This window comes from Lolium rigidum, chromosome 1 (assembly GCF_022539505.1).
Source record: "Lolium rigidum isolate FL_2022 chromosome 1, APGP_CSIRO_Lrig_0.1, whole genome shotgun sequence".
In the NCBI taxonomy this organism is placed as follows: domain Eukaryota; kingdom Viridiplantae; phylum Streptophyta; class Magnoliopsida; order Poales; family Poaceae; genus Lolium; species Lolium rigidum.
In genome coordinates this window covers 358,108,631-358,120,252 of record NC_061508.1, presented here as the reverse complement: position 1 = coordinate 358,120,252, position 11,622 = coordinate 358,108,631, and the positions used below count along the sequence as shown (strand labels likewise).

Below are 11,622 nucleotides of genomic sequence, written 5' to 3'. Positions count from 1 at the left end.
AAAGGAGGAAGAAGCGTAAAGCTTTTGATGTTATTTTACTCGGCGATAAGTACGTACACTCGATGATGGCCTCACAATCGCAAACCCTGAAATGCATAATGAGCCACTGCATAATCACCAACTCTTAACTGTAGCCCATGATCGCATTCTCCAATTTGATCTCTTGCACACTCTCACCCAACCCACTGATCCGTCCCATCATTCCATTTTCATATATAATTTCTCCCTCATTGATTCAATTAATATGTTGTGCCAATTATGGTGTCAAGTGGAATCCCGCCTAACTCTCAATTATATTGTGTGCAAATTTCTAGACAAAATTTGCACTAGAAAAACCAAATTGCACTACAAGTGAGATTTAGGTGGCATCCCACTTGGAGAGAGGATTTTCTAACGGAACCGGTAACTACTGGTCATCATCCGACCGGTAGTGGCCTCGCGATTCGTGCTAATTTCTCGCCAATGTGTTGCCTATTTTACAACGGTATGGTATATCTATGATATTTATTAGATCAACCACATTATACATATATTTCACGCATATTTGAATTGTTATAGTTATTTTTTGTTTAAAGTATTGTGAATCATGTTTTATATGAAGAAAATACAAAAAATTACCATTTTAAAATTTTATAGATATATTATATGGAGATGATACACACTAGATATAGAAAGGGGATCTGTCACGAATCGCGAAGAGGTGAACGGTAGATGCATATCCGGTAGTTACCAATTCCGTTAGAAAAGACTTCGCGATCCCACTTGACACCCTAGTGCCAATGCTATGCATTCAAAATTAAATTACTAGAATGAGACTGTATCAAGAAAAGATGGAGACAAGGTGAGTGAATTTCAGAGAGTAGGCAGCAAGAATCTAATAGAAGAAACCAAAAGGAGGCAGCAAGGCTAACAAGAAGACAGATCAGAAACGGGTAAGGACAGGTGCAGCAAGCACCAACCAGCAACCAGGCTACCCATCTACTCATCCACCCCTCAGGCACACACGGGAGACTTCTACCAGTAGAGGTACAAAACAAACACATTTGTCACGTATCTGCACCAACACCTCCATTAATAGTTGAGTTCTTCAATTCCCCAAACTCAGCCTCACACCAACATCGTTATCAGTTGCAACTACCAAGAAACTCACCAAAGATGCATGCTGCGGCATAGGTAGCACACGACGGTTGTGCAGCTGGTTTGCTGCCATGGTTGCCGAGATGGGAGAAGCACCAGCAGCAACGGTGGAGGCAGGAGGCGGCCATGGCGAGGCAGTGAAGGTGCTCCAGTCGCTGGCATCGTCTTCCCTGGCCTGCTCCGTCCCACAGCTCCCGACCAAGTGGAACGCCGTCAAGGACAAGCTCCAGCAGCTCTGCTCCGGCCTGAATTTGCTGCGCAATGACGGCGACGGCGAGGAGGAGAGGGAAGAGCACCATGTGCTGGTTCAGTTTCTGCAATCTGCCTCTGCCACCGTGAGCAGCATCCTGGCCGTTGCCTTGCAGTGCGGCGACGGCACGTACAAGGGCGGGAGGCTCCGTCTGAGGAGCGACATGGACAGCCTGAGCGCCAAGCTGGACGCCCACGTGAGGCAGCTCAAGGAGATGGCATCCTCCTCCTCTGGCGCGCCGGCGCCGTCGCAGGCCATCGTCGCGGTGAGGCCCGGCGCCGACGCTGGCGTGGGCGAGAAGAGGTTCTTCCTCAAGGACCTCTTCTCCAGGATCAGGGTCGGCGGCCCCGTGCAGCGAGCCCAGGCGCTGTCCACCATCGGCGAGCTCATGTCCGAAGACGAGGCATGCGTGCGCGTCGTCGCTCTCGACATCGACGACGGCGTCGCCATGCTCGCCGGCTTCCTCGAGTCCCAAGACCCACGCATCCAGGAAGAAGCCGCCGGCGCCGTAGCCGTTGTCGCGAGCTCAGACTCATACAGAGGAATGCTGGTCAAGGCAGGCGTGGTCGCGCCGCTCGTGCAGCTGCTGGAGAACGCGGCCGCGGTCGCCACCGCGCGCGCCAGGGAGAGCGCGGCGCAGGCGCTGCGCGAGCTGACGGAGAACTCGGACAACGTGTGGGCCGTGTGCGCGCACGGCGGCGTCACCACGCTGCTGCGCGCCGTGGCCGACGCCGGCAGCGGCGGCAGGCTGCTCGTCTCGTCCTTCGCGGTGCTCAGGAACCTGAGCAGGGTGGAGGAGGTGAAGGTGTTCATGGTGGAGCAAGGCGTGGTCACCGAGCTGGTGAAGCTCTCGCAGAAGATGGAGGAGGTCCGGAAGCTCGGCGCCGTCGAGCTGCTCCACTCCATGGCCCTCGACGACGCCGACGTCCGGGAGGAGGCGATCGGCATGGGGGTGATCCAGTCGCTGCTCCAGCTGATATACCCTGACCTGCCTTACTCTTACAAGGCCAGGGAGGTCGCCCTCGCCGCCATCTGGTTCTTCTGCTTCTCTTCTGCCAGCTCCATTGACGACCTCACCAGCTCAGACGTCCTCGGGTGGCTCCTCTTCTACCTCAACAATGGCGACTACGCCGTCCTCGAGTGCACATTAAAGATTCTGAGGCATCTCTCCGAGGTTTCTGAAGAATACAGCAGGATGATGGGCAGAGCAGGGTATTTCAGTGCCCTGGCAAGCTTGCTCGGCGCGAAATCTTTCCGGGTTCGCGAGATGGCGGCGCAGGTGCTCTCCAGCCTGCTGTCGAACCATCCGAACCGCGTCATCTTCATCCAGGACGGCGAGAATCTGGACAGGCTGCTGCAGCTGCTCGATCCTTCCGAGGGCAAGCTGATGGCGAAGGGCCTGATCCTGTCCGCTATCGTGTCCTTGGCAGAGACCACCAGCGGGAGGAAGAAGATCGTGTCGTCGGAGCATTTCAGTACCCTGAAAGAGCTGGCCGATTCCGGGGACTATGATGCGAAGAAGGTCGTCAAGAAGATTGCCAATAACAGACTGCAGTCAATGTTCAGCAAGATATGGAGTGCTTAAGTTATTTTCTGACCACCCCAGATGGCTTTACTAAACAGCCCCTTTGATTTAGCTTTAGTGGATTTGATTTGATGTCCATAGTTTCCTCTACTTGCCATATCTATATCCATCAGGGTGATTTCTTTGTGTTGTACATTGCAGCTTCAGTGAATTTCAAGTTTTGCCATCAGTCTTCTGTGATGATCAACCCGTGTATTTTACATTAACCCAGTATTTCATCCTCAGATACACCAAATCAAAATATACCAATAATTCATATATTTCATCAAACTGTAGGCGAAAAAACCAACTCAACATACGGTTTCCCAGATCAATTCATTATTTTGCATCTATGATCATTTTAATTTCCTTCTGTCAAGCAAACACTCAACCAAGAAGGCAAGAATTCTCAAACCAGTAAAGGGCAACACTTCTGTCAGACAGCATCTATCGCTGAACCGTCAACTCTGACAAGTCCAGTAAATCTCTTGTACTACACCGCAAATATATCCAAACACAGCCTTGAGGCATCTCACCAGTTTGTCAAAGACTGGCAGGAGCAAGTAGGATAGCAAGCAGACAAAACCAACAAATTATCCCATTACTGTTTACTTCATCACTGCATAACGCCATAGAACAACTCAACAACATGTTGTGACAACCAAAATACAAGAACATGTTGTCCTATTCTCCTATAGATTCTCTACTTGTCTTCCCCTCCCCAATTTTAGCGCCCCGTGATACTTCAGGATGACCACGTGAATCTCCAGCAATGGCTGTTAGCGGTTCAGATTAATCAGCTTAGCTTGCATGGTAAGGTAATTTTAGCTACAGCCAAAGTGATCAATGGATGTTCACGTGTCTCAAAGAAGCAAGTATACAATGTCATGGAGATACTGAATTTGCAGGGGATTCAGATTCATGCTGACCAAGTCATCTTTTGATTATTGTTAATGAGAACACTTGTGCTACTGAACAACCTTCATTTTATTACTGCTGTTAATATTTATGGAGACTGAAGTACTGAAGATACATTTTCTAGCAGAAAACAGACCTGCTGAAGTGAATTTGTGTGAGCAATTACTAAACAAGAGATGCTACTGATGACTGATCAGCTATTTGCGATATAGAGGGCAAACATTTCAGTGATTTTTCGAACAGATTATGTCATCTTGCATTTCTAAACAGAAGGTTTCAGCACCACACCGCGACACTACTTACTCAAAACTGAGCACACTTACTTACAGGTAAAAGTGTAAAACTCAAAACAAGAGCACCAATATAAAGGTCAAAACAGGAGCACCTTAACAGAGGAAATGGCAAACACGAAGCATGAGATATGAAGGAAGTTTTAGCGATGGCACTGGCTCGTTTCCCCCCTCCCGTTCTCTCTCCTCTCCCTTCACTTGAGCCAAAGTGATCAATGGATGTTAGAGTGTGAATTACTATGGATCAATGCATAGTCAGTAGCTTTCCCTACAGCCAAAGTGATCAATGGATGTTCAGTGTCTAAAAAACCAAGTACTTGGCTTGGAGATAATGAATTTGCAGATAATTTGGATTCAAGCTTAGTCAGTCCATCCATTAGGCCCTGATGCCTATGCATGAACTGCAGTAGTATGCATTAGTACTGAAATTACAGTTTCTAGCAGAAAACAAGCCTGCCGAAGTGGATTCGTGTGAACAATTACTAAACAAGAAACGCCACTGATCAGTTATTTGCATAGTACAAAGGCAACATTTCAGCAAGATTTGGAGCAGCATATTATCCTCTTGCATTTCCAGACAAAAGGTTTGAGTAGCACACCATGACACTACTTACTCAAATCAGAGCACACTTAGAGGTAAAACTCAAAACAAGAGCACCCATATAAAAAGGTCTTCACACTCTACCAGAACCTTAATAACAGAAGGAATGGCAAACACGAAGCATGAGATATGATGAATGTAACAGTAGCACTATGTATCTAACACACCGCAAAAAGCCTCACCCGAAATGCTCAAGTTAAGCAGGCACTCTGAAGAATCAATCATGAAGAAGGGCTGGACAAAACCATGCACTGCTCCTCGTTGCCCAAAGCTTCCTCTGCCAATGCTGCCTCCTCCGGTTCTTCGGCTTCGAGGACACGGGCCTGGTAGGACGAGATGGAACCGCCGTCGCCCGCCGCAGCCGTGAAGAAAGACCGCTTGCCGACCAGATCGGCGGCCCGCTTCGCGCACCCCGAGTCGCGAGGCGTCTCGTCGGGAGGCGGCATGGTCCTGATCCTTGGCAGCAATTCGGCAACCTTGTCTAGTGATTCAGGTGACATGTCGTCGTCCAGAGGCTCCGTGGTGGTAGCCGTTGCTCTGGTTTCCTGTTTCTGGGTTGAGTCCGCCGCCGCCGGCAGTGATCCCGGGAGCGAGTCCTTGCGGCGCCGCTCCTGTGTTCCAGCTGAAGCGCCGGGCATGAGGCTGTAGCGGCTGGGGACGACCCTGACCTTGGAGCTCCCCGACGGCCTCCTGCAGGTGGACGCGCCGCTGATGGGGTTCGTCGCGCCGCCCTTGGGCGTGAGCTCGTCGGCAGCCTTGGTAGCCCCAAACGGCCTCGTGTTGGCGGTGAGCCTGGCGACGGACTGCCGCCTCGACCTGGGGCTCATGCTGGAGCTCCTGGCCTTGGCCCTGCTCGGCGCCGCCGCCGCCGCCGCTCCGCCCTGCGGCTGCCTGGCGTTGCTCGACGGCCACAGCTTGGCGGGCACCGCAGACTGCCTGGACGACTGGCCGCCCTCTTCTCGGATCGCGTTGAGCTTGCTGGGGAACGGCTTGGCTCGAGCCGTTGCGGGGGTGGGCTTGCCGGTGATGCCGTGCTGGATCTCCATCGGGCCCAGGCTGACGCCCCTGCGGCGCTGCACGGGGGGTTCCTTGATGGGCTTGAGGACGCGGGTGGCGGGGACGGGGACGGGGCCCTGTTGGCGCGCGGCGGGGAGCTTGGTGGTTGGGTTTGCGGCGGCGATGTCGAGCGGGCCGAGGCTGAGCCCCCTGCTGCCGCGCGCCGCCGCGGGGGCCTGCTGCTTGGCGGCGGGCTTCAGCCTCTGGGGGGCGGCGAGAGGCGGCGGCTGGTTCTCGGGGTTAGGGTTTGCGGCGGCGGAGGCGGGGGCGACGTCGAGGGGCCCGAGGCTGAGCCCCCTCGCCCGCGGGCGCTGCTGAGCCTGAGCCTTCGGGGCGGGGTCCCGCGGGCCGTCGAGCCCCCTGGAGACGCGGAGGTGGTGGAGGCGGGAGGAGAGGCGCAGGATCTCGGCCTCGATGTGCTCGATCTCGGCGTCGACGTCGAGGTCGTGGCGCTCGGGGCGGCGGTTCTCCTTGTCGGGCCTGGCGGCGGCGAGGCGGGCGGGGGTGGCGTGCGCGTGCCAGGCGGAGGCGGAGGAGGAGGAGGAGTCGTCGAAGGCGGCGTTGTTCCACACGTGCACCAGCGGGATCAGCGGGTCCTCCTCCATCATCGCCGCCGACGCCGCCGTCGGAGAAACGAAACCCTGTTCGCCTTCGCCTCCTTCCGCTGCTGAATCGGAGAGGTTAGCGCCGAGCGATGAGATCGGAATCGGGGGAGAGAGGAGAGGCGGGCGGGGCAGATCGACGGGGTACCTGGATGGTGGATCTCTGCGTGCGTGATTTGAGGCGCGATTGGGGTGGATCGATCGGAATATGTGGGGATTTCTCGTTCGAAATTTGTGGGTGGAGGACGCGAGCCGCGAAGGGGGAAGAGGAGGAGAGGGTTTAAGAGGCAGGTCCGATCCGACCGTTGGGGGCTCGGGAGCGGAGTGGAACCAACCCCAGGCAGACCCAGTGGACGTTGCCTTCCACCCAACTACTTACAACTACGCTCCCTCTCCTTTTCAGCTCCCGTCGATATGACGATGAGGCTGGTGCTAGTGCACCGCCCCTCTCCCGCCCCGCCACGTCAGCATTTTGCCCACTCTAGCCCCACTCTCACCCCACTCTCACCCCACCTTGCCAATGCATGGGCTATAGTCCCCACTCTCACTTCTCTCTCCTCCACATCACCATTTCCTTTTCACATTAAGTTATTTCACTCGATTTATCCCCTAGCCGTTATCCCCTACCGCCCCACTACCGCCCGCCTCCCGCCCGCTACCGCCCGCCTCCCGCCCGCCTAACGCCCGCCTCCCGCCCACTCCCGCCCGCCCTCTCGCCCGCCCACCTCCCGCCCGGGCCGCCAACGCCCGCCCCCACTCCCGCCCCGCTACCGCCTCCTTCTCGCCGCCAATGCGGGCGGTGGCCGGGCGGTAGCGCCCGCTACCGCCGGCGAGCCCGCCCCGCCTCCCCTCCCGTCCCGCCTGCCTCCCGCCCGCCTCCCGCCCCGCCGCGGGCGGTACCGCCCCCACTACCGCCCGCGGTGGCACCGGCCTGATGACGACGCGAAAAGGCTGCTTTTATTTGGGGAAAAGGATACTTTTTGAGTGAGTAGGTCCGTTTTATTGTGCATAAATGCATATAATTTTAAATTTTAATCGTTAATCTTGTTTTACCATGTTTGGTTAATCTCAAATTCGTTGCGCAATTTGAACTCCACTTCGTACTCCTAATTTCAAATTACTCGCACCAATTACTTTCATGGCGGTTCTTTTTATCCGAATTGCTCAAGTTTGTGTAAATTTTGATACTAGAAGCTTTTACTCGTTCTGATATACCGGGAGCGATGGCACTCGTCGTTGGTGGCTCATTTCACCCAGATACGTCCCAAACGTATCTATAATTTCTTATGTTCCATGCTAGTTATATGACAATACTCACATGTTTTATATACACTTTACATCATTTTGATGCATTTTTCGGCACTAACCTATTAACAAGATGCCGAAGCGCCACTTCTGTTTTCCGCTGTTTTTGGTTTCGAAATCTTACACGGAAATATTCTCGGAATTGGACGAAACAAAAGCCCACGGTCTTATTTTGCACGGAGCTTTCCGGAACACCGAATGAGAGACGGAGAGGGGCCAAGGCGGCCCCACACCCTAGGGCGGCGCGGCCGGGGGGGGCGCGCCGGCCTGAGGGGTGGGCCCCTCGGGCGCCCTCCGACTCTGCCCCTTCGCCTATTTATTCTCTCCGTCGTGAAAGCCCTATTACCGAGAGCCACGATACGAGAAAAGTTCCAGAGACGCCACCGCCGCCAATCCCATCTCGGAGGATTCAGGAGATCGCCTCCGGCACCCTGCCGGAGAGGGGAATCATCACCGGAGGACTCTACATCATCATGCCCGCCTCCGGATTGATGCGTGAGTAGTTCATCCTTGGACTATGGATCCATAGCAGTAGCTAGATGGTTGTCTTCTCCTCTTGTGATATCATGTTTAAATCTTGTGAGCTGCCTATCATGATCAAGATCGTCTATTTGTAATGCTACATGTTGTGTTTGATGGGATCCGATGAATATGGAATACTATGTCAAATTGATTAATTGATCTATCATATATGTGTTGTCTATGATCTTGCATGCTCTCCGTTGCTAGTAGAGGCTCTGGCCAAGTTGATACTTGTGACTCCAAGAGGGAGTATTTATGCTCGATAGTGGGTTCATGCCTCCATTGAATCCGGGACGAGTGATGTAAAGTTCTAAGGTTGTGGATGTGCTGTTGCCACTAGGGATAAAGCATCAATGCTTTGTCTAAGGATATTTGTGTTGATTACATTACGCACCATACTTAATGCAATTGACTGTTGTTTGCAACTTAATACTGGAAGGGGTGCGGATGCTAACCCGAAGGTGGACTTTTTAGGCATAGATGCATGCTTGGATAGCGGTCTATGTTATTTGTCGTAATGCCCTAAGTAAAACTCATAGTAGTCATCATGATATGTATGTGCATTGTTATGCCCTCTCTATTTGTCAATTGCCCAACAGTAATTTGTTCACCCAACATGCTATTAATCTTATTGGAGAGACACCACTAGTGAACTGTGGACCTCGGTCCATTCTTTTACATCTAAAATACTATCTCATCGCAAACTCTGTTCTCTCTTGTTCTTTGCAAACAAACATCATTCTCCACACCATACGTTTAATCCTTTGTTTACAGCAAGTCCGGTGAGATTGACAACCTCACTGTTAAGTTGGGGCAAAGTATTTTGATTGTGTTGTGCAGGTTCCACGTTGGCGCCGGAATCCCTGGTGTTGCGCCACACTACACTCCTCCACCAACAACCTTCACGTGGCCTTCGTCTCCTACTGGTTCGATAACCTTAGTTTCTTTCTGAGGGAAAACTTGCTGATGTGCGCATCACACCTTCCTCTTGGGGTTCCCAACGGACGTGTGCATCACGCGCCATCACGGCTCTCGGCTCTTCTCCCCCTCTTCTCCGGCGGCCTCCTCTAGATACTTGTAGGCAAACGTGTGTTTCATGTATCGAGAAAGGCGTCATGCTGTGGGAATTTGCCTTCCTAGTTGCTCTCGCACGGTGCTAGGTGGTTGAGGCACACGCGCTCCAGCGGATCTCCGAGGTAGAGGTCGAGCTCTCGAGGCGGATCTTCCACTTAAATAAGTGCGGCAATGGCTCGGATCTAGCCGGAGAGGACAGACTGATGCTTCATGTTGGTCATCGTGGTGATGAGCGACGATGGCGTGGGCGGATTTTGCTTTGTCCTCAATCTGGGGCGCTAGGAATCTTGGTTTTTTCCGTGGAGAATCTCTACGACGCCAATGGGTGTCTGACTGCTGAACCAAATGGCCGTGAGGCGGTTGCTCCAAATTCTCTTGCCAGCTCTCTGCTAGCAAAATCTTGTTTTCAATGTTTAGTTATTCTCGGATCCGTTGCACAATTTGGACTCCAGTTCATACCTCTAACTTCAAATTGTTCACAGGAATTACATTCATAGCGGCCTTTCTATCCAAATTACTCAACTTAGTGTAAGTTTTCATAGTTTTTTTTACCCGTTCTGATATAGTGGGAGCGATGGCACTCAGCTCCCACTTCAGTTGAGAGTCCACCCATCGCTCCTGGCTCTTCTCCCCCTCTTCTTCGGCGGCCTCGTCGGCAGGAGGGGACGGGGGAGAGGAGGTCGAACTCATGCATATAGTTCTAGGTCTAGGTGTGTTTCCTATATCGAGAATGACATCGTGATGTGGGGATTTATCCTCCTGGTGCTCTCGTGCGGTGCTGGGTGGCTGAAGCAGACATGTTCCAGCGGATCTCGGAGGTGGAGGTCGATTAAATAGTGTAATCCACATGAAAAGATTTTAGTTTGTGAAAAACAAAGTAGGAGATTCTCCATAACTCGATTTACACTAGATATTTCCGCTCCATATTTTTTACATACCAGGTTAGCTTGCATAATTCCATGCATTTCACATTCCCGCTCATACAGTTACTCATGTTCTCCCTCATCCTAAAATTTCTGTTGCGGATTTGGATATATCTAAACACATTTTATATATAGATGCATTCGAATCTACAACAAGAATTATGAAATGGAGGGAGTACTTGCCAATGCAGCGTATGTAATGTACACTCCTCGGGAACTTCAAATCTTGTAGTCACGGCTGCTATACTCTCTTTGTTCACAATTAGTTCGCGTTTTGGATTTAGTCAAAATCAAACTTTTGTAAAAGTTTGAGTAAATATTTAGAGAAAAAAATATTAACATCCACAATGTAAACGTTATCGCATTTGAATCAGCATAAGCTATATTTCCATACTATATATGTGCATTTGATATTATAATTGTTGTTATTTTTCACTACAATTTTAGTCAACCTTGATAGTGATTGACTTTAAGAGAAGCTAGAACGCAAAGTGAATAAAAAACAGAGGGAGTACATATAGTGTGACATGCATTCCTTATTAGTTACTCCTTTTAATTTGTATTCAAATTATTTGATCGAGAGGAATCCTTGAATCGAGGCATTGGGATCTTCGTGCCTGCTTGCACTAGGAATTAGCGCCGTGGATTGCACGCATGCGTTCAGAATACGAAGTTTCCTTGTTTCCCTCGGGCAAAGTTTCCCTGTTTCCGTCCCGTTTGAGGCCTGGCACGATCTGGATTCAAATGCCCCCGCCAGACAAGCCGTTCTTAATCACCATTGAAACCGTGGCTGATGAAGTTTAGTGGTTGCTTGAGACGCCATGGCTTAGCGAGCTCACCACTAAATATTGTCACGCCTTTGGAGTTTGGACGACACAGTACAGAGAAGATATCTCGGAACGAAAGACTTTACACGAGGATTACATTTTCCGCGCGAACACGACGATTACATACAGGTACTTTTTTTTACAACCCGTAATCAGAAGATCAGAACTAATCGATCATTCTCGTGGGCCTTGATGCTATTTGGGCCCACGATAGCCTAGCCCAGCCCAGCGTGGTTGTTCCGAGGCCGGCCCCTTCCGCTCACTCTCGGTCTGCTGGCTCTCGTCTCCCTCCCTCCCTCGCAGCCAAGAACAGCTTCCAGAATCCAGAATCAAGATCGATCCGACCGAGGCCGCCACGGCGGCGCGTCCCTGAGAAAACTTTTGCCACCTCGCCATACTCTCCTCCTCGCCGGCACTTCCCCATTGCTTCCTTCGGCGTCGCCGTCCGGTGCGCCGGCCAAGATGCAACCGGCGCTGCTCCGTCGGCGGTTGCGCATGGATGCACGTCGCCGTACTCCGCCCCACGCCTGCGAAGCGAAGCGCGCGGAACCGA

General features: G+C 51.9%; 2 protein-coding genes across 2 annotated transcripts; one reads left to right on the top strand and one right to left on the bottom strand.

Annotated features, from left to right (window-relative positions):
- Positions 1–1,002: 1,002 nt before the first annotated feature.
- Positions 1,003–3,141, top strand: LOC124684692. The gene has a single exon (XM_047218959.1). It carries the CDS (start codon positions 1,209–1,211, stop codon positions 2,970–2,972), a length of 1,764 nt encoding a protein of 587 aa, XP_047074915.1. The 5' UTR covers positions 1,003–1,208; the 3' UTR covers positions 2,973–3,141.
- A 1,840-nt stretch (positions 3,142–4,981) lies between these two features.
- Positions 4,982–6,421, bottom strand: LOC124665801 (translation initiation factor IF-2-like). Its single transcript, XM_047203178.1, has one exon. The coding sequence runs from the start codon at positions 6,419–6,421 to the stop codon at positions 4,982–4,984; it is 1,440 nt and encodes a 479-aa protein (XP_047059134.1).
- Between the last annotated feature and the right edge of the window lie 5,201 nt (positions 6,422–11,622).

What these genes read in the sequence shown, in the direction of transcription:
- LOC124684692 (XM_047218959.1), top strand. Translation starts at nt 1,209, where the DNA reads ATGGTTGCCGAGATGGGAGAAGCACCAGCAGCAACGGTGGAGGCAGGA.
- LOC124665801 (XM_047203178.1), bottom strand. Translation starts at nt 6,421, where the DNA reads ATGGAGGAGGACCCGCTGATCCCGCTGGTGCACGTGTGGAACAACGCC.